At 57.3% G+C, this 23,077-nt stretch overlaps 1 protein-coding gene across 1 annotated transcript in view; it reads right to left on the bottom strand.

Moving 5' to 3' along the window:
- The window catches only part of NOL4L (nucleolar protein 4 like), a 128,343-nt gene extending 111,689 nt beyond the window's left edge, over positions 1–16,654 (bottom strand). Inside the window, exon 1 of the mRNA XM_068987217.1 lies at positions 16,334–16,654. Coding sequence (XP_068843318.1) covers positions 16,334–16,654 — 321 coding nt within the window. The remainder of the gene's footprint in view (positions 1–16,333) is intronic.
- Positions 16,655–23,077: the final 6,423 nt, after the last annotated feature.

Below are 23,077 nucleotides of genomic sequence, written 5' to 3' on the forward strand. Positions count from 1 at the left end.
CACCACTACCATGATCACCACCATCACCACCATCACTACCATGATCATCACCATGACCACCATCACCATCACCACTACCATGATCACCACCATCACCACCATCACTATCACCACTACCATGATCACCACCATCACCACCACCACCACTACCATGATCACCACCATCACCACTACCATGATCATCACCATCACCACCATCACCATCACTACTACCACCATCATCATTACTGTCATCATCACTATTACCATGATCACCATCACCATCACCACTACCATCACCACTACCATGACCATCACCATCACCACTACCATGACCATCACCATCACCACTACCATGATCATCACCATGACCACCATCATCATTACCATCATCATCACTACCGTGATCACCATCACTGCCACTGCCATCACCACCGTGCTACCACCATCATCACCGTCACCACCACCATCACCATCACCACCACCACTACTATCACCGTGCCCCATGGCATCTTTCCCACAGTGCATCCTGAGCTCTGCCAGGGCAAGAGCCACATCTTTGAGGCTCACCACTGCACCCCAGGAAGCTCTCGCCAAGTTGTTGATGAGTACATGAGTGAATGGATGAATGAATGATGAAGAGGCTTTTATGAAGAAAAAAGCACCTAATACAAGGAAGACATTGTTAGATCCATTCTTCTAGCCCCTCCCCGGCTTCCTCCACTTCATTTCTGTAGCTTCTGCTCCCAGTTGGGCTGCTGTGCCCAAGAACCCAGAGCTTCCCTGGGTCTCAGACTCCAGTTTTGCACACATACTGGACCAGACTCAGCTCCCTAAAACCCTCCCTCCCCAAGTTCCCCTGCTCTGTGATACTCAGCATCTCCCACTGTCTGAGATCCGGCTTTCTGGGGCCCATTACGGTCCTCAGTCCCAGACCACCCTTCAGGCCTGTTTCCCCTCCCATCTTCCCACAGTTGTGTCCCTCTCCTGCCTGGGCTTCCCAATGTGACCAGGATGAGTCCAGATGCCTCCACGTGGGGCTTAGAGCCCTCCCTGATCACCTGCTGACCCTATCACCCTCTTCTGGCGCTCTCAGCTCTGAAACCGGAGGAATCTGCTTGTTGGGCAGGTCAGGGGGCCTTTGATGGGACCCTGGCCTGCACACCAACCCTCAGGTAGGCCGTAACAGCTCCGGTCCATCATTCTGCAGAGGAGGAAACTGAGGCAAGAAGAGGAGAATGGAAAGGCTAGAGACATCATTTAACAAATACTTCCTGAGGGCATACCATGCAGGGGGTCTCTGGGGCTCACAGCTCTGGGTGGACAGAGATCAAGTCTATCCTACTCTCCACTCCAGGCACATAGTAGGGACTCAGAAAATCTTTGTGAAATGAATGAACAGGACCTGGTACACAGCAGGTGCCAATCAAAGTTTGCTGAGTGAATCAGTGAATGAATCCACCCAGTGCTGGGAACACAGCAGTGAGGGAGTCCAGGGGAGCACACAGAATGCAGCATTAGTCTGATGTCAATAAGGGCTTGGGAGTGAAGTACAGGGCTTGAGAGTGATGGGGAATATAGGGCATTTTGAAAAGGCAGTCAGGGAGGGCCTCCCTGAGGAGGTGATATGTCAGCAGGGCCCAGTGAGGGCTGGGGGACAGGCTAGAGGCTAGGGGTGATGAAGGGCAGTGAGCAGAAGCCCAGAAGGTGGAAAGAGGGGCAGAGCTGGGCCATGTGGGCCTGGTGGCTTTTGCTCAGATGGTGATGGGGACCCATAGAAGGGTTTGAGCAGACAATGACCATGGTCAGGTTTACATTTTAACACCACACTTTGGCCTCTGTGTGAAGAGGAGAAAATAGGTAGGACAATGAGTGCTGTTGCTGGGGAGGAGGTGATTAGACCGGAGCGGGAGGGGCTGATGAGAAAGGTCTTGCATTGCACCCCCCCATTCCCTCCTGAGTTTTACTTCTGGGAAGGGGAAGTCAGAGGAACCAGCAGGGCTAGCTTGGGGACACCAGGCAGAAATGGCCCCTTGAGCTCAGCAAGGCCATCTCAGTGGGGACAAGGGCCCAGTCATCTGAGCCAACCTGCTGGATGGCACATCAGGCCCTAGGAGCCCCCTGACCACCAGCTAGTGGAGGTGCCTGGAACTCTCAGATCTAGGAGGGCAGAGATCAAGTCTGTCCTACTCCTGACACATAGTAGGTGCTCAGTAAGTCTTGGTGGAATGAATGAACAGGAACTGGTACACAGCAGGTGCCAATCAAAATTTGCTGAATGAATCGGGAATGAATGGATTGCCTGCAGCCCTGTATTGTTTGCTGGTGGTTTCTCCAGTTCATTCATTTCAATTCCTTAAAATAATTGCAGCTGCTGCCAATCACAGAGCCTTACTCTGAGTCAGACCCCTGGCTCTCTTTCTTACCTGCGTCCAACAACCCCACAGAGCAGGTTCTATTTCTATGCCCATTTTACAGAGGAGGAAACTGAGACCCAGAGAGTTAATTAATCCCCTTCCTCTTAAATTTCCCCAAGGTCACTCAGCTTCTAAGCAGCACTTTTATATCTTCCAAACTAGGATCTTATCAATAACACCATCAACGCACTTATAAATTCCCTGGGGGCAGAAACCTGAAGCTGGGGTCCTAATAAACAGCTCAAGACTCCATCACATCTGAGGGATTGCGGCTCCTCACTGCAGCTTGGTACCACCTTCCTGATAAGGAAACCAAGGTCTAGAGCCGGGAACTCTCAAGAAGCACAGGGGTGAATTGTGGCAGAAACCTCATTTTCTGGGGCCTGGCCAAGGGCTCTCTGCACAGCCCCTTCATCCTTACTGTGCCCATCCCACCTCATGTCCCCAGCGCAGGGGCAGGAGATGGAGTCCCCATACCACAAGCGCTGAACGGGTAGGAAGTAAGTAGTGTTAGTTGCTCAGTCATGTCCGACTCTTTGCAACATCTCATGGACTATAGCCCGCCAGGCTCCTCTGTCCATGGGATTCTCCAGACAAGAATACTGAAGTGGGTTGCCATTCCCTTCTCCAGGGGATCTTCCCGACCCAGAGATCGAACTCAGGTCTCTTGCATTGTGGGCAGATTCTTTACCATCTGAGCCACCAGGGAAGCCCAACCAATGAGTGGATGGCCCAGCCAATGATGTTAGGCCCCTCTCCATCACAGGCCTATCTCAAGATGCAGGTACACCAGGATGACCTCTGGGTGGACCTCTCACCTCTGCTTCTTCCTCAGTGGGCAGAAGCAATGAAAACTGAGCTTCAGGACCTGCTGGGAGAGCTGGGCACTTAAACTGCACACCCAGTGTGCATAGCTGCACATGCACAACAATCATCATGGAAGTAACAGCAACGGCAACGGCAGCAGCAGCAGCCAGTGCTCCTGGGGCACTCAGCCACCAGCCCTACCCTCTGCTAGGCTTTAGGAACCCTGGTCCTCGTAACAGTCCAGAGAAGCAGGTCCTGTTACTATCCTCTGCTTTTTAGACATAGACACAGAAGCACAGAAAGGTGGAGTAAGTTGCCCAAATCACACAGCAAGTATAAAGCAGGTTCGGGATTCAAACCCAGGCAGCCCAGCTCCAGAGCCAAGCGTATCAGGAAGGATACCTAAGGGACTGGCCTCCTCTGGGCAGGGGAATGAGGTGGAGGGGGTGTGCTGGGCACTTCTCACCCTCTTAGGGGGCTGCTGTTTGGTTGCTGTGGTTGCGTTGTCAGGTGTCTGTATCACCTTGAAAATAAGAATCTCTTGTGCTCCTCCGTCCATATCACCCCTTCCTCGTCCTGGGAGGCCCTGTCCCTTCCTCTTCTATTTCATGACTCACACCTCCTCTAAGAGCCCTCCCAAGTTTCTCCCTCTCCTCCGTGGGTGCTGCCCAGACCAGGCACTAGCCACCTATATCCTCTGGGGCCCACTGGCAGCTGCCTGTGACCTGGTGGTCAAGCCATCCCTTGTCTCATGCTGGTGGGCACAAGGCTCCCCGACCTGAACTGGATGAAGCGTGCTGGCTGGCTGGCTGGCCGTGGGGCTCCATGCTGCAACCCGGCCCTCCCCGAATCACAGCATCCTTCAGTGTTCCCTGAGGGTCAAGCTGACCAGATCCCATTTGTGCCCAGGGAGTGTGTTCCAGAGTCAGGTGCACTCTGTCAGACAGACTCACCCCCTGCCTCCCCACCTGAGAAGAGCCATCATCCAAGCCCAGGTAATACCAAAGGGGACCCTAGGCTCTGAGCTTTGCTGTCAGCAGGATGGGTGATTCAGGGAGCGGAGGCCATGACACTTCCGCACTGTGTGGGCTCAAGCCCCTGCTCTGCCTTTCACTAGCTGTGTGGCCTCAGGCATGTGACTCAACCTCTCTGAGCTTCAACAGCTGCATCAGGAAGATGGGGATCCTAACAGTAGCCCTGTTCCAACAAGCACACAAGAGGCCGGGGTATAACCTATTCAGCAGAGCGCCTGGTATTTCAAAACAAGCACTAGCTGTGCCTTGACTGTCATGGTCTCTGCTCAGCAGCAGGCGCTGACTGAGTACTTTATGCATCTCAAGTGATCCCTGTAACAACCCTAAAAGGTGGTTGATATCACTATCCCCATTTTACAGATGTGGAAATGGAGGCTCGGAGAAGTTGAGATGCATCCAAGTTTGCACAGCTGGTTGGTGAGGCAGGATCTGAACCCAGGGCTCTCGACCCTGGGGAGCATGCGCACTCTTAGTACCATACCTGGACTCAGGGAAGCCCACTGCTCCTCTAACCCACCTTTCCTGACGCCAGCTGCTGACTGGACTAGCAAGACTTCTGGCCTCTCCTTCCCACCTGCTGTGGCTAGTGCTTTCCCTCTGCCCTCTCATCAGAGGACTGGGTTTCCCAGCCCTCAAGGGCAAACCCGGATGACCAGCCCTCGACCTAGAAGTCCTCCCGTCTGGTTTCCCTACACACACTCCTTTCTGCCTCTGTCCTCTGCCACTTCTGTTCCTCTCTGCCTCCAGCAGCCACTGGCCCTACCCCAGACTCCAATCCCTACTCCACCAGCCCCTGGCCATGCCACAGATGCAAGCACAGAAACGCTCCCATTTCCTGTGCTGAGGACTTGACAAGGAGTCTCTCTTCGCCTCCCCACAGCGACCTTGTGAGACGGGTCAATCTCAGAGAGGAGGAAACTGAGGTTCAGAGAATGACTTGTTTCAAGGTCATCTGGCTAGTGAGTGCAAACCTGGGGCCAGCCTGAGCTTCCAAGCCCAGCTCAGCAGCATGGCTTGAGTGGCCTTGTCACGGATTGGAGGGTTATTGATTGGCTCACAATCATAATCCTAATTATAGCTCCCTTTTATTGAGGGCTTGATTATGGCCACCCCCTGGTACAGATGCTTCTAGATTATAGAATATAGTATGCAGTATATGTAGTGTATACACATAGTATAGAACACGGTGTAGAAGGATATAAGTGAAGCCACAGCTATCATCATCCCATTTTACAGATGAGGAAACTGAGGCTCACAGAGGGTAAGGGATCTGCCCAACCTGCACAGCAGTGTATGGCAGAGCCTGGACCCAGCCTCTGCTTTCACACTCTCCATTCCTCTGCTGACCAGCAGGGGCCTCCCATTCAGCACAAAACCCTTTGCCCCTCAGTCTGCTCCTATTCCAGCCCCTAGATCTCCCCGAGAGGCCCCGCACCCCAGGGAGCTTCCCAGCCTGAACTCTCTGAGCAGCCTCCCCTCCCCTTGGGAGGTTAACAGCTGTCTGGTTTGAAGATCTTTGCACTGGAGTTGGGGGAGGGGGGTGGTTCTCCAAGGGACCCTGAGAAGGAGCTGCATCCCCTACTCACTGGCCTGTTTGTCAGGCCTGGTGTTATGCCATCTTCCCAGTACCCCCCAGGGTGTGGGTCATCACCCACTGATGCCTAAGCGGGAAGGAATCAGAGTAGGCAAGCCATTTGCCCTGAACCAGGAGCTGGTGGCAGAGCTGGGACCTGAATGCAGGTCTGTTGGCCACCTTACCCTCTGGCCTTCCCGAGGGCAGTTCTATCCAGTGGAGAGCCCCTGTTGCCTGGATGGACCCCTCTTCGCATCCTCATGCAAATGACAATCCCAGTATCTAAGCATTTCTCGTAACTCCCTCCTTCCATTTTCCCAACAACCCATAGGGGAGGGACAATCATCAGACCCATTTCTCAGATGAAGAAACTGAAGCACCACCAGGCAGTTACTTAGCTGGGTGCCCAGCACAGGCTGTGCCTTGGTTCACTGACCTGTAGAATGGGGTCATGACAGCTTCCTAAGACAGCTGGGGATGTGTGAGATTGTGGAAGCCTGGGGCTCATGGAGACATGCCCTCGGGATGCTCTTAGACAAGGCCGGAGGCTGGAGTGTGTTATTCTCGACCAGCCAGCATCCAGTGAGGGCCTGGCCTGCCAAAGGAAGGGCCGCGTGTCTCCTTGAACATTTCCTGAGCCTGGGGATGCCGAGAAAACGATGAGTCATCCACCAAGCACCAGCCTCCCAGGAGCCGGCCTCGGGTCCCAGCCGGGGCGGGGAAGGTTCCAAGCTGGGAAGGGGCCCCATGAACAGGATTACTCCCAAACTGTCCCCACTGAGGCCTGAGTCACCAGGTCTCCTCCGCAGCCTCCCACTGCCATATGCTACCAACCTTGGGGGCAGTTCTTGGGTTCTGCCCACTAGACCCTGCCTCTGGGTCATCACCCTGGATCTGTGGGTCTGCCTACATTCCTGGCTTCCTAAACGCCTCGCTCTCTACCCAAGAATATTGTGTCAACCATGACCATTGACCATCAAGCTTCCCTCCCCACAGCCCATGTCACCCAGTCCCAGACACTCAACCTCTTGTCCCAAGGGAACCAGCCCTCCTCTATGCCCCAGGCCAGCCTTCTCTCTCCATGTCTCACTATATCCCAGCCTCCTGTTTTACCTTCTTTGTAACACATCTCCCTCTTGCCACAGTTTCCTGAGGCTCCTTCTAAAACCTGAAGCTGACCTCATCTCCCCTCTGCTTGAAAATCCTGTGAACCCCTAGGTCTCCTTGATGGTGACACACTAGCTCTCTGAGTGGCTTTCCAGACCCTTCTCTTCCATGTGACCCCAATTGATTTCACCAGCTAATCCCCCTCAGGATCCCCAAGTGGTTCTCCAGCGGATCTGACCATTCCACTGCCCCCCTTCCACCCGTCTGAAATGCTCTGTAGAACACGCTTCTCTGGGAGAGTGTCCCTGGTCCTCATACCCCCTAAAACCTGTCCCACTCCAGCCCTTGCTCATGTTCTTACTCCCTGGAGGGAGCCTTCCCATGTTCTGTTCTTGCTGAATAATTTAGTTTGCCCCTCGAGGTCCAGCTTAAATGCCGCCTCCCCCAGGACTCCTTGGATGCCCACAAGAAGGCGGAAGGTCTAAGCCTTGGGGCTCCTGAGGCCCTGAGTGCAGAAGGCCTGGGTGGTTCTCAGATGCCTGCTCTAAGGCACCTGCTGCCCCCACAGTGGGGAAGCCCCTTAGTGGCAGGGGCCCTGGGGATATGGCAGTGAACCAAGCTAACTGGTCAGAGCTCATAGCCTTATGGGAAGAAAGATATTCAACATGTAAACTCGTCAAATATATATGCAATGTCAGAGGGTGGTAAGGGCTAGAGAGAAAAACGAAGTAGAAAGAGAGTCCAAGGAACCTAAGATGGCCCCGGCTGGGTGATCAGGGAGGGCTTTTCTGAGGAGGTGACATTTGAGCAAAGATCTGAAACAGGAGGGGGAGCAGCCATGCAGAGAACTAGGGGAAGAGTGTTCCAGGCTGGGGAAACAGCCAGTGCAAGGGCCGTGGGGCAGGTTTGCAGCTGGTGGTTTTTAGAATCGCAAGGAGGTCAGTGTGGCTGACACTGAATGAGCAAGGGTTGGGCAGCAGGGCCAGATCACGTAGGCTTCAGAAAAGGCTTTGGCTTTTCCTTTGAGTAAGATGGGAATCTTACAGGGTTCAGAGCAGGGGAGGGAGAGCATCTGATTTGCATTTTGCTTTTACTGATTTTGCTGGATGTGTGAGCCAGAGGGAATACAAGGGGGGCTGAAGAGGACTCAGGGAGCCCAGTGGGAAGGCTGATGCATTGCCAGGCTTGGACGAAGCTAGAAGCCATGGAGGTGGTGAGAGGGTAAAACCGGAGATGTATTTTGAAGGTAGAACCAACAGAATGTGCAATTTGGATGGGGAGGGAGGGGTGGTAAGAGAAAAGAGTCAAAAATGACGCCTGGGTGTGCCCTGAGCCTGGGAAGGGTGGAGCCCCTGTGATGGGGAGGGCGGTGGAAGGAGCAAACGAGTGATTGAGTGAGTGAATGAATGAGTGAGTGAATGAATGAATGATCCTCTGCTTTGGAACCCGATGGGCTCACACTCAGCCTGGTTCTCTGTGGGAACTGGAGCTCCCCGCCTCCACCTTAGTCTTCCCAGCAGCTCAGGAGCCCTGAGTCCAGTCGGAGTCTGGATGCTGAGGGAGTCATTGACCTTGTGGGGACAGGACAATTGTTCTCTCTCCGCCCCCGGCAGCCTGCCCAGGACAGGCCAGGGGAGAGCTGTCTGACCCTCTGAGCCCACGGGTGCCCTGGCTCTCCCCTCCCTACAGTGACCCCTCATCTGAGGGCACCCTACCCAAAGGTGAGAGGGTGAAGGTGTGGGTGACGAGGCGGGGCGGCATCTGTCTCCCAGGGTCCAGACAGGGAGGAGGGCAGCCTCAAGCTCTGGGCAGCTTTTGCAGGGTGTCCTCAGATGGGGACCATGGTGAGCCTGGGGTGAGGAGGTGGGGAAAGCCAGGGCACCTGTGGTCTGAGAGGGTCAGACAGCCACAGAACCCAGGCCCTGCCACTTTCTCACTGCAGGGTTCAGGGAGGCTCCTGGGCCTCTCTGATGCCAAGGTCTCGTCCACTTCATGGAATCCAGGGGAGATGAAATAGCGTGCCTAGCACATGGCAGGGGCTTGAGAACACGAGGGAGGTGCTCAGACCACTGCCCCACGGGGACAGTCACGACACCAGCCTCACTGTTTTCTCTGTAAGAGCCCAGAGCTCAAGCTCCTAGCCAAGGACTAAGGCAGGGCTCGGGGGAGTGTGTGGCTGGGGGCGGTTAGCGAGAAGGCTCTGGGAAGCACATCCTTCTACCTTTCTACCTGGCAGGCTCCTTAAGGCCTGCGCAAAGCCCCCACTCTCTCCTCTCTAGCACCTCTCCATGAGCTCTGGGATTAGACACCCCCAGCAGCAGCAGCAGCAGCACCAGGAAGGAATTCAAACGCAGGAGGGACCACGGGAGGCTTCCCTGTGCAACAACTAGGGAAACCAAGGCTCAGAGCAGGGCAGGAGCCAGTCAGGGCAGAGAAGGACCCCTAAGCCTTCAAACCCCAGCCCTAGGGGCTCATGCCACACCTATGGCCCTTGCCAAGACCTTGCTGACTTTTTAAATTTTTTGAAGGATAATTGCTTTACAGAATTTTGTTGTTTTTCTGTCAAACCTCAACATGAATCAGCCATAGGTATACATATATCCCCTCCCTTTTGAACCTCCCTCCCATCTCCCTCCCCATCCCACCCCTCTATTGCTGGTGTTTTGTGCAATTCAATACAACATTAACCAGGCCCCAGTGGCACTGGAGACACAGAAATAACCCAGACACAATCTCCAGGGAACCAATAGCTGCTTCCCACCAACTACATGCCAGGGATTTGGCTGGGTGTGTTATTTCCATGATCTAGTTCAATATCCGTGACATCTTATTACCATTCCCATATTTCAGATGAGGAAACTGAGGCTCACGGAGATCACACAGCAGCTGACATTTCCTAAGACTTGCTATATTCTTTAAGCTCTGTATACATTAATGCATTCATCTTTGTAACAGTCCTATGAGGAAGATAGGATTATCAGCACCATTTTACAGATGAGAAAACTAAGGCCAAATTGGTGGAAGGGCAGAGCTGGGATTTGAATCCAGGACCCTGTGGCTTGACACCCGAAGCCCTTCACTTCCCCTCTATGTCAAGGTGGGCCAGGGGCAGAAAGTGGACTCAGGAGCCCTTGTTCTAACAAGCCACCCACCTGGGTGGGCTCTCTCCCAGCTTCCTTCAGCTCCCTCCCTGGCTTTGGTACCCAGGGCCCAGGCCTGGCTTTGACTGAGGTTAGCAGAGTGACCTCCTGAAATGACAAACAGAGCCATTTCCAGTTTTCCAAGTCTCCTGGAAGCGGGACTTTGGAACCCATTTTCCAGATAAGTAAACTGAGTCTTAAAGAGGGCAAGCAGGCTATTTGCCTGAGATCACATGCCAAGGAAGTGGGTGCTTTAGGTTCCCACCAGTCCTGGCCCCCTCACTTGAAGTTCGGAACCCTCTCTCTCCCACCCTGCCCTCATGGTGCTTGGCTTTGGGTGCCGGAAGTGCCACCATGGCCAAGGTCACAAGCTTTCCCTGTCGCCCTTGTGGGGCAGGAGGTGGGGGAAGAGGAGGAGGAGGAAGGACGCTGGAATCAAAGAAGTGCTCTGGCCACTGTCGTGGGGACCGGGACATGGCCCCACCCCTTGTGTCCACTCCATCCCTCACACTTGGCTTCAGCAACTGCTGACACTCCGGGGGCAGCAGGGGCCAGGAGCGCAGCGCCGGCTGACTTGGTTATAATGAAGACGCCCCAGCAGCTCCACACTGCCAAAGGACAGGGTGTTTTTCAGTAGGATCCTGAACATGTGGCATGCACACACAGTCACACTTGTGGTCTGCCAATGCCCACACGCCAGGTGCTTGCACATCTGCCGACTCAGACACTCACAGTCACACACACTCACATGCAGTCTTTCCTCCACCTGTACACATGCGTGCGTGCACACACACACACTGCCCCAGGCACACAAGCATCCCCAGCCTGCACAGCAGGCACACGCACACTCACGTCCACACAGCCACACTCCTGCACACATACCCACACGCACATACATGTTCTAGCCCAGGAGTGCTCACGCGTGCTCACCGTATTCAATCTGTTCACAACCTCCCCGGTAAGAGCTGGCTTGGAGAAGCCCAGCTTTACCTGAGGCTGGGTTGGACCCTTGACCTTTGTCCCTCGGCAGCCCCAGCCACAGCTCCACCCTCACCTCCCAGTCCTCCCCAGCAGTATTTCTGGGGTCCCAGTTGGGCCTCCTGACTCCCAGGCACTCAGAGACGGGAAGGCAGCCTGTAGGGACCATGAAAGAGAGGATGCTCATGCCAGGCCTCGCCCAAGGACATGAGTGGGGGTGTGCTGCCCCATCCCCCACCAGCAGAAGGTGACCCAGGATCCAGAAGAGAGGGCAAGGGAGGGCAGAGCCTGGTCCAACAGGCTCCAAACTGAAGCCCCTCCCCCAGAGATCCCAAGACCACGTTCGCCCGAATCACCGTGGCTTCATAAACGAAATAGCCCACTCTGCCATTCATGAGAAATCCAAATAGGGCCCGTGTCATTGTCAACCTTCTCCCTGAAAGTCCCCCAGGACCCAGGACAACAGAGGCCTTCCCCCTCTTCTCCTCACCCTATACCCATCCTGTCGTGCCCCAGGGAAAGTCCCAGACAGCAGACACCGAGCCAGCCCTGCCTGAAGTGCCAGCCTTGTTATTACAGACATCTTGATGAGAGTCTTCTACACTAATTCAGACTAAGGTGTAACGGACTGAAAGCTTGTCACGAAAAGTCCTATGCTTTCAAAGCACATCAGGCTGTAAGACATCTCACGGAGGTTCAGAGTGGAGGGGTGTACCGGCGATACCCAAACTCTGCCTCCCCTGCCGGTGGTGTGGCCTTAGGGAAGTTCTGAACCTCCCTAAACCTCAGTTTACTCATCTGAGGGATGGCAGTGGCAGCAGCATCGACCTCTGGGCCGCTGTGAGAGCCTGACACAGGGACAGGCACACAGTAGGTGACTCAGAAAGGGTCACTGTGGTGACACTTAAGAGAAAAGTAGGAAATACCGAGGTGTTCAACAGAAGGTCACAGCCTAGGTTAAGCTGTGCTAAGTCAGAGGCCATTTCCCGCCTAGACCAGTGGCCGCAGGTGCCAAAGGTTTACACGAAAGCTCTGGGGAGAAAGGCTGAAGACTGAAAACGCTCTCCACTAAATGAACGTTGTCTGCAAACTGGGAAAAGACCACCATTAGTCAATTTGGCCCGCGGAACACCTGGGGTCTGGCTCGCAGAAGCCGGGTGCTGAGAGTGGAGTTTGGCAATCTGGTGTTTCCCTCGGGGGAGGGGGCTCTAATGGGGGGATTCCTGGCATGTGATGGACCCCCAGAGAAGCCTCAGGGCAATGCAGAGATCTGCCTTCCAGGCTCCCCACCAACGGAGACTGCCTCGCTTGGGGCATCAGTTTTCCCATCCGGAAGATGGTAGAGCTGGGCAGAGAACTTTTATCTGTAAGGAACCTGGGGGTTCTCCAGTCCTGGGAGCTGACAGATGGCCTGGGGCCCCGCCCCAGACATAACCTGTGGGCCTCGCAGGCCCCGGGAACAGCCCCATTCCGAGAGACCAGAGGAAAAGGGTTGGTTCACTCTGAGGCTGAGGCTGGAGGAGTCGGGGGTCTCGGCTCCAAGGGGCTTGCTTCCCTCTCTTGGCAGCCCACTGAGACCAGAGAAGCCCAAACGCAAGAAATCATAAATCCAAACCAGGCTTTGCCCAGTCAGGAGGCCCGGCTGGCTCTTGTCACAGAAAAATCTTGTCCCCAGGAGCGCCCCGTGCTGCTGCCCAGTGGAGAACTCCGCCCTCCTCCCCTCAGCCTTCAGCCTCCGCCTCCACTTCTATTTCCTGTGACAACCTGCAAACTGAAGTCCAACTTGTCTGTCTCTCCCCCAACCCTCCACGCCCAGGCTTCTGCTCGACCCCCGCCCCGCCCCGCCCCGCCCCGCCCCACCCCACCCCACCCCACCCCACCCCACCCTGCAAGCGGGCCCCAGCTGCAAGAGGCCCCGGCCGAGTGTAATTCCCTGCACCCGCCTCTCCACCCTGGGCCCGTCCGGACAGATTAAGCCTTTGTCACACACACCCAGAAAAGCTCAGGGCCAGATGGGACGGGACAAGCGGTGTCAGATCATCGACCCTCCACGGCCAGGACTAGGAAGGGCCCTGACCGCAGCACCACATATGGCTGTGAGAAGAGGAAAGGGGGCCCCCCGCGGGGTACGGCCAGAGAGCAACAAGGATGAGAGATGAAACACCACGGCCACCCTGGGGATCCAAGCCCACACAGGAGCGCAGGGGACCCTTGTTCCACGGCTGAGTGACACAACTCCCACACCCTCTCTTTGCTAAAATTGTTCTGCCTGCCTGCCGGCCCTCCCCTGGAGCTTCTGTGGGCTTCTTGACCAGATCCTGGGCTATCCCCACCTCCCCCACCAGCTGGGTGCCCAGGGAGCAGGCTCAGAGTCCAACCTGCTCCAATGCCCCAGGGCCCCCACAAGGCCTGTGGATGCTAAACAAACGTCTCACACAAAGGTTTGTGGCCCAATGACCTTCACAAAAACCCACCCAGGACAAATGACAGGATCTCTTCCAACTGACATCAGAAGCAATGATAACTTTAACTCTGTGTGTGTCATGTGTGGGCATGTGTGTATATGTGTGTGTGGTGTGTGTAAGCCAGTGAAGGTAGAGAATGTCCTCTGCACCTTTCAAAGATGGGCCCATTCAGTTCCTCCCAGGAAGAGGCCATGGCTGCCCCAGAATTCCCAGCAGGACTTGTCCCTCTTAGATCAATGAAAAGGAAAATGGAACTGTAAAAATAATAACTGAGCCCCAGGAAGGTGCTTGGAACTGGGGGTGGCAGGACGAAGGGCATCTCCTGTGGCTGGCTCCGGATGGTTGGGTGAGTGGCAGGTAACTAACAGGCTCTCTGGGGACCCGTGGGCCAGGCAGGTGGGTGTGGGTAGCTTGAGGGCACGTCTGTTGTGTTTGTCGTCCCCCTGGTAGCCTGGGCAGGGAGGCCTGGGTTCCCTTTCTCTGCCTCCCAGGCAAGGTGGTCCCTCGGGAGGGCTTATTATTGGTCTGGGAGTCCGGGTGGAGTCTTTCCAGGCTCCTGCTGCCAGGCAAGGCAGGTCAGGGTAGGCCTTGCCAAGGATCCGAAGGCTGGCAGGACCTGGGGTCCAGGCGGAGCACCCAGTTTCTGAATGTGGCCTGGGTAGGTGTGTGTCCCACTTGCTCCCCCTTGACAGCTGTGGGGCTATAGGGGCAGCGGGACTGACGGCTTCAGTATGCTCATTCCCTAGGGGAGAGGTCGACCAGCTCAGAGAACCAGTGAGCTAGCTGCCAGGCCTGAGGGCCACCTGCTCCCAAACTCCAGGAGTGCATGGAGTGGGGGCTCCTGCCTCAGACAGAAAGAGGTCAGGCCAAGACGCCCAGCTCCCTGGGGAGGGAAAACAGGGATGGGGTGGGGGTGAGGGGCACCAACTGACCTGGGAAGCCTGGATGGCTCAGGGCAATGACCCAGGGTAGGGAGCGCAGACCCAGGCAACCATCTGGTGGGTCACTGACCTCGAAAAAACCACACTTAGGCTGGGGACACTAGCCCAAGATGGAGGAGAACCGAGGCGGGGTACGCAACTGGCAGAGAGGAGAGCTGACCTAGGCAGGGGAGAGGCAAGGACCCCTACTCCCTGGTATGGACAAGTGGGCATCAGTTTGGGCTCCCTGACCCGATCGGGGAGGAGACAATGACCCAGACTCCCGGGGTTTGGCAGAGAGCACTGATTTAGGCGGGGAGGTCCCGACGCTGGCGGGGTGGGACCCTGACCTAGCCTCCCCCTCCGGGAATCCGGCCCCGGCGCGCCCCCCTCGGCCCGGCCCCCCGGCTCGGGTCCGGCCGGAGGCGGCAGCGGGCGCAGATGGGCGGCCGGCGGCCGCAGTGGCGGCGGCGCGGTTATCAGCGCTCCTCGCAGATGGGCCGCCCGCCCTCCGCGCTCGCGGCTCCCCACTCCCCGCGGCCTGCAGCCCCGTCCCCTGGGCGCGGGGCGGGTGGCGGGGAGGCGCCTCTGGATCCGCTCCTCGGCCCCCGCCTCCCTCCCTCGCGGCCCCCTCACCCCGCGGGCCCGGCCCGGGCGGCCGCCGGAGGGGGAGGGGGAGGGGACAAGTGCACTTTTCGTAACGACCGAATCAATTGTGTGTGAAGAGCCCGCTCCGGCCGGGGACGGGGCTGAGCGCGGGGCGGGCGGGCCGGACGGGGGAGGAGCGCGGAGGGGGGAGCGGGGGAGCGGGGGAGCGGGGGAGCGAGGGAGGGAGGGAGGGAGGCCGGCGCGGGGCCGCCCCGCTCGCTCGCTCGGGCCGGGCGAGGCCGGGGAGGGAGCGAGGGGGGCAGGGAGGGAGGCCGGCCTGGCCCGGCCGGGCCGGGGGCTGAACGCACTAACGGAGGGTCTCCGCCACGGAAAGTTCAAAGCTCAGCAGCGCCCCGGCAGCAGCCGGCCCCCCCAGCCCCCACCCGCTGCAGAACAATGAGGTCCCGGCGGGGGAGCCGCGGGGCCCGCGCCGCACGCCCTCTCCAGGGCGCCCCGGGCCGGAGGGGACGCCCCCGCCCGGCCGCCCGCCTCCTCCCTCTCGGCGGCTGCGGTTCCCCGCCCCCTCCCCCACGCCACCCCGCCCGGACCCGGGCCGGCCGCGGGGACGGGGGAGGGGAGGGGAGGGATAGGTCAGGCCGCCCCCGTCCCAGGGAGGGGGGGAGCTAGGGGCCCGGGGGGCGGAGGGGGCGCCCCACCCACCCGCGGGAGGCGGCTGCTGCGCCAGGCTGCGGCTCGGGCTGCCCCTCCCCGGGCCAGCCCCGGGTGGGGTCGGGGAGACGGTGCCCGGGCGGGCCCCCTCCCCTGGCGCTGGGAAGCCGAGCGGACTCCCCGTCCCGTGGCTCCCCTGCCCCCCTCTCCCGCGGCACCACCCTCCACACACACACACAGACACACACACCCCACACCACCCAGCCGGCCCGGGGGCGGGAGCGCGGGGCGCCCGGGACAGGCAGCCCCGGGGCGGGCGGGGGGAGGCTCGGGCTTCGGAGCAGCCGCCTGCTGGCGGGGGGAGGGGACGGGAGGACGGAACATGCTGGGGTGAGCAGCCCGGGACAGCCCGCTCGGCACGGCCACAGCCCGGGCAGCAGCGCAGAGGGGGCAGGGACGCCCCGAACCCGGAGCGCTGCCCCGGGCGGGCTGGGGCGAGCGGGCGAGCAGGGACGCGGGCGCCCCGGGCGGGCCAGACCCGCGGACCACCTCGGGGATACACGTTCGGACACACATCCACACCCCCACCCCGCCCCCGCCCGCCTGCCCCGAGCCCCGCGGCGGGACCGGCCCGCGGCCGCCTCGCGCGCACTCACCGAGCCCGTCTTGACCGGCACATACACCACTTGGCCCATCTTGGGTTCCCGGCCGCTGCCCAGGCGGAAGCCCTTGGAGCGCACCCAGAACTGGAACTTGCCTTTCTCGCCGGCTGCCGGGCCGCTACCCGCGCCGGTCCCGCCGCCGCCCTGCAGGACCTCGGCGATCCGCTGGTATTTACTGCGTGTCACCGTCTTGGTTTTGGCCGAGTCGCCGTAGGTGCGCAGGCACCAGTCCCGGAACTGGCGGCCCAGCTCCGAGTCCCCGGGGCTGCGCTCGCGCTCCCAGCCCCCGCGCAGCAGCAGCGTCGGCTTCGGCATCCTCCCGCCGCGCCCGGCGCCCTCGGGGGCGGGCCGGCCGCCGGGCCGCCCGGTGCCGGGACTGGGCTGGGCTGGGCCGAGCCGAGCCGGGGCGCGCCGCGGCCCCGGCTGTCCCGCGGTGTGGCTCCGGCGCGGAGGCTTGATGGGCACGGGCGGCGGCCGGACGCGCGGGGCTGCGGCGCGCTCTGTCCTGCTCGGGCGGCGGCGGCGGCGGCGTTGGCGGCGGCGGCTCCGGCTCGCCTCCTGCTCCGCCTCCTCCTCCCCCCCGGCCGGGATGCAGGAGCGATGGAGGCAGCTCCGGGCCCGGAGGTGCAGAGGGGGCGGGCCGCCCCGCGGGCGGCCGGGGGAGGCGGGAGGCGGGGAGCGGCCCCGGGCGCGGGGAGCGAGACCGAGCTCGGGCGCGGGCGGCGGCGGCGGCGGCGGCTGTCAGCTCGCGCGGCTCATCCTGCTCCTGCTCGGGCTCCCGCTGCCGCTGCTCTTCCTCCTCCTCCTCTTCCTCCCGCGCCCGCCTCCACCACGCCGCGGGATCCCACCTGTTAGAGCGGCGCAGCCTTCGCCGCCGCCCCCCACCCCCCGCGCGCCGGCCCGCCCGCCCGCGGGGCCCAGCCCCCGCCCCGGCCGGGCCCCTGGGGGCGCGGGGGCCGGCGCGCCCGCAGCCGCCGGGAGGGCAGGAGCCGCAGGCGCACAGTGCCCAGCCCAGGGACCGAGTTCCCTCCTGTCGGGCCTGGCCCCGAGCTTCGCAGGCCGCGCTCCGCTGGGCAGGGAGAAGGGCGCAGACCCCGCCCGGCCACCGGCGTCCCTGCCTCTCCGGTCGGCCCCGCCCGATTTTAGCCCGGCGCGGGTAGGACCGGGCAGGGCCCCTACCCCTTCTCCCAGCAACTGGCCTGACCTCTCCGGTGCGAGCTCGGCGCCAGAGGATCAGTGTTCCCCTGGGGAACCCCAAACCGCCGGCCTTCAGGGGGCCCCCAAACTTCCTCCCCTCTCGGCTCACCTGAATTCCCCGAAGTTTGGCCGGCCTTGCTTCTGCTAACCCCACTGCTCTGGGACTGCCTTAGGCCCCAGAGAAGTCATCAACATTGACCAGTGGCCTCACTCAGGCTGGCCTCTCACCAAGGCTCAGGGCAACGCTCAACACACCCACAAATTCATCTCGAGGCACCCGGCCTTCCCGGGTGCACAGTGGCCTAGAATCACTGGCTGAGTAAACTCAGGTGGATCTGCCAGCCACCTCCTCCCCGGGTAGGACTGACCTTGGGTAGGGCCAGCCCCCTCCCCCTTCTCGAGATAATAACATAAATAAAGGCACAGGTCAACTCCCTGGGCTATCAGCCCTCCTTTCCTAACAGGTATGAGAAATTGCTGAGCTTCTTTCCCTGCTCTTCCTGGGGTCCACCCCCAGTGTCCCCAGGCCACTCCTGCAGGCAAGTCACCTCCAAGCCTGAGTCCCCAATTTTACCCAGTGCAGGACCATTTTCTGCCTAGGAATTACTGGCTACCCTCATCCCAAGTTTCCCTGCCCTGGTATCTACAGATTGCCAGGTCCAGGCAACTCTGAGAGGCAAAGGCGACTGGCTCATTTCACAGATGAAGGCCTGGGATTTGGAGAGGTGGCCTGACCTGGTCAAGGTCATGCAGGGAGGAGAGGAGGGTTCTGACTCAGGTCTGTCTGGCTCCTGCTGCCACATCACACATGAAGTCTCCTCCTGACGACCCGCTGGGAGGGATCCCCACACTGTATGTGGCTGCCTCATGCTCCCCAGTAGACTGGGAGCTCCAGGTGCTCAGGGTTCCTGTCTGTCTCATCGGTAGACCCCAGGCCTTAGCACAGCCCCTGGCACACAGTAGGTGCCAATAACTGCTGAAAGAACCCAAGAGGTCTTCCTAGTCTCAACCACTGTCAGTATTTCACATAGATGTATTTTTAGATAATTTACATTTCTGTGTTACTTTATATATACCAACAACTCCACACTCATTTTTCCTCTTTATCTTCCTAAGAACTCTATTTGGTTTCATACTGGCATGCCCATTTTTCAGCGATGACCACTGGGGCTCAGAGAGGGCAACACACTAGGCAAAGGCCACACAGCTCCCTCCCCCGAAGCAAGGAGGGGCTTCTGCATGGTTTGGAAGCCCATGCCCTGACTTTTCCAATACATCCGTTTGCACATACCCCCACAGTTGACTCCCTTCCTGAGACCAATGGTGCTTTAGCCTAGCTATGCCAATGCTCACTTTCAGCAATGGTGCCCTGGTGCCTAGGTAGTGGGGCTCCTTGTTTGTGCCTGGTCTGTGTCTATTCCAAGGCACACCAATAACCAGTAAGCCAAACCACCTCTCTATGCAACCTGGGTCTGCCTGCCTTCCAGAACCTGAAAACCTGATTGTTAATCTTGGGCTGAGTTCTAGGATGGCAGAAAGTGTAGTATAATGTAAAGAATATAGGTTTCAGGGAGAGTCAAACAGACTTGAGGTTGAATCCTGACTGCCATTTGCTGTGGCATTCTTCGTGCCCACAGATTCCAGTTGACTGCTTCCCACCTGAATTAGCCCATCAGTTGACCCTTTGCTGGGTGACCTCTGGCAGGTCACTGAACCCCAAGTTCATCTTCTGTATAATAGACTGTAAAGGTTCAGCAGAATAAAGTATGCGAGAGAGCCTGACACATATAACAGGTGCCTAATAAATGCCATTTTCATCTCCATGGAGGTTGTGAAGTATTCAAAAAGGAAGGCGAACTTTGTTAATACTTTTTGTGTTTCATTCAGTCAACAAACTTTTCTTGAGCAGTCACTATAAACCAGGTACTGAGGATGGAGCCAAGGGATCCCCAAGGTCCTTGTCCTCTCAGAGCTTACTGATGGGTGGGAAAGAGGGTCACTGAACAACTATCAGTTATTATAGCTTAGGGTAAGGGCTGGGCCTTCCTCTGTGGCTCAGTGATAAAGAATCTGCCTACAATGCAGGAGTCACAGGAGATGCAGGTTTGATCCCTGGGTTGGGAAGATCTCCTGGAGGAGGGCATGGCCCACTCCAGTATTCTTACCCTGGAGAATCCCTGGTGGGCTATAGTCCATAGGGTTGCAAAGAGTCGGGCACAGCTGAAGCAACCTAGCACACACGTAGCCTAAGGGCTATGATTGAAATAGCAAGTCGTGATAGCAAATAAGAGACAAGAGGGACTGCTATTCTTGGGGGCCAGGAAAGTCTCTAGGAAGGTAGATTTGAGCAGTGACATAAATGGCAAGGAGCCAGCTATGTTGTGTTCCGAGGGAAGAGCACTCCAGGGAGAGGGGACAGCATATGCGATGGGCCTGGGGTGGGAAAGAGATTGCTGTTTTCTAAAAGTTGAGAGGAGGCCAGTGTGGTAGCATGAAGTGAGTGAGGAGGGGCTGGAAGGCGGGAGACCATGGAATAAACATTGGATTGCAGTCTAGATGTGATGGGAAGTCATTGGTGAGTTTTAAACAGGAGAGAGACTGAGGAGTACTCGAGCGGAGTAGAGGGCCACTCTGGGCACCCAGGGATCTGTGGTCTGGGAGCTTGGAGGTCACAGGCCTTGGTTTCTCCGCCCATGTGTCAGCTCACTTTACAGCAAGCACTTCTCAGCCTCTTGCCCCAAAGGGTACTGGGAAAAGAGTGGAGATGGCTGAGCCAAGGATGAGAATGGCCTCCTGCAGCCCATCCCCACTTGTGCAGAAGCAGGTCCCTGATCTCCGGCCTGTTCATGTCAGTAGCATCTGTTAGCAGGGATCCTGCCCCATAGCATGCTGGGTAGAAGGTAAGTTTCTCTTGGGGAAGAAAACTGTTCCTCCTTTCTTCCCATTCTAGATAGCTGCCAAAAGGACAAAGTAGGCTGCCCCATTATTTGTAGGTTATTGGGTCCCTGGATTTTTTTTTTAACCCGTAATCCAGATGTCCGGTGGATGGCAGTACTGAAGGAGTCCAGACCCCCAGGGTTCCTGTCCGCTTCCAATACTGACAGTAACGTACTGGGTCACAGGAAGTTAAGTGAGAAACAGTCTGCAGAGAGTATACAGTCTCAACCCTGCCTTTTGCAGATGGGTAAACTGAGTCCCGCAGAAGGGAAGAGGCTCAGGGCTACCGGCAGAGCAGGGCATCTGGCCTTTGCCTGGTTTGGCCCAGATCACCTACTTTTCACTGAGCTCTCACTCTGGGCCTAGATGAATGGGAATGCCTGTAACTCAGAGGTGAGGTGGCCCCCACTCAGCCAGGGGTAGGGCAGAGTTCCAGGCCTGGGTAGGGCAGACTGACTCAGGCCCCCACAGAAACCTGACCACCAAAGGCTAGGAGGAGCAGGAGGTCCTGGGTCCTTGGTATGTGGTGTGGGTGGCTTCCACTGTCAGACTCTGATGCCACTTGCATCAAGGACTATGCTGCCACTCAAACCCCGACTCCCAAGCTTCTCCCACTGTGGTCTGCTTGGCCACGGTGACCTGCTGCCTCAGGTCCACTCCACCCAGAAAGGCATCCTGACCCCTCAGTTTGGTTCAGGGGCTTCCGTGTCTGCTTATAGACCCCGGGGCTTTCTCCATCCTGGCTTTGATCATGAATGCCTGGGTACCTGGACCCACCAGTGCCCAACATGGGGGCCAAAGTTTAATAATGATGAAATAAATGAGAGAATGAAGAAATGAATGAGTGGGCTAGTTCTCAAAATGCGCGTCTCAGACGGACAACTACAGCATTTCCCACCACTCTACTCTGCCTCCCCCATAATCAACCAGCCTATTAGCATTTAGTGTGCTCCTCCTAGAAGGCTCTTTTGTTGAGTGACCTGACATAGGTGCCTTGATTTCTCTGAGCCTTGGTTTGCAAAACCAGTAAAATGGGGATAATGATCATACCTAACTCACGGGGCTGTTGTGAGAAAACGCGCTCAGTGAATGTTTAGCTCCATTTATCACCATGTCCATCTGTCATTCATTCAGATGTTTGTTTGAGTGGCCTCTGCGTGTCAGATGCCATGCCTGGCGTAGGGATCACAGCCACAAACAAGATGGACCTGGCCCCAGCCCTCATGATGTTCAGGGACCAGCTGCCTTTGAAAAGATCAAGACAAATGGGTTGAGAACTAGAGAACAAAAAGCTACCATAACACGTGAAGGGGGCTCAGATGAGCATCTTCTGAGAAACCCTGCCTAAGGGTTCCTTGGATGGAGGCGCTCAGAGCGAAGAAGGGGGAAGGAGAAAAATGTCTCCACACCTACAGTGGCCTTGGCTGTGGAACCACACCTGAGTGGGAAACACTGACCCACCTCGCAGAGGTAAGGAACCCTTGAGCCCAGCATCTCCTATTCTGCAAAATAAAGCATACAGAGATAAGGATTTTGTTCAAATGTCACTGCCCCAGTAGAGCCCTCCTTGACCACCCTTTCAAAAATAGTTTCCAGTGTCTCTCTATCCCCTGCGCTGCTTTATTCAACTTCCTAACCTTGGCACCATCTTCTATTATAATGTGTATTAATTTGTTTCTTCTATTATAATGTGTATTTATTATAACCTGTGTTTATCTGTTTCTCATACACTGCCATGTATGTATCAAAAAGGTGGGAATTTTGTCTTGTGACCGTAGTATCTCCAATTCTCAGAACAGCCTGGCACATAGTAAGTGTTCAACACGTGTTTGCTGAATGAATGAGTGAATGAAGAAACCCTAAATGTGTGTGTGCGTCTGTTTGCGTGCACACGTATCATAAATAAAATGCATAATGAGAACCAGGAAGAGAGATGTTGGATTGAAAAGGAAGGAGGCTTTTCTTTCTGTTGCTAATTTTGTCTGTTGCAAGTTACCTTCCTTCATTGAGCCTCAGTCTCCTCATCCATGAAATGGAGCTAGTACCTATTTCACAACATCATTGTGGGATGTCAATCAAATGTGGTGCCAAAGTGCCCAGATGGGACCAGGCACACAGTACGTGCCTGTAGGGCGTCTGTTATTCTGACGGAGCCCTTAGTGGAGGAGGCTCCTGAAGGGGGATCCCCAAGGCCTGAGCCTTCCCATAGGACGCAGAAGAAGCTGACACTGGATCTGTCCCGTCACCTGAACTCGTCGGTAATTTATTGATGCTGGATGCTGGCACCTAGCAGCTTGCCGGGTCAGCCTCAGGGAGCAGGTGTGGAGACATCAGGACCTACACTCAGCCTCACCCAGGAACGGCAGGGTGGGAAGAGTGCATCTGTCCAGGAAAACTGATAGCTCAGTCCTTATAAATCCCTTACTATGTGCTAGGCACTGGGGGACTAGGAAAAAAACCCAAGTGTGTTCCCTGCCTGACCAGAGCTGATAGAGGGTGTTGGTGTTCAGTGACTAAGTCGTATCCGACTCTTTGTGATCCCATGGACGGCAGCACGCCAGGCTTCCCTGTCCACTGTCTCCCAGAGTTTGCTCAAGTTCATGT

Source organism: Capricornis sumatraensis, chromosome 15 (genome assembly GCF_032405125.1).
Source record: "Capricornis sumatraensis isolate serow.1 chromosome 15, serow.2, whole genome shotgun sequence".
NCBI classification, from domain to species: Eukaryota; Metazoa; Chordata; class Mammalia; order Artiodactyla; family Bovidae; genus Capricornis; species Capricornis sumatraensis.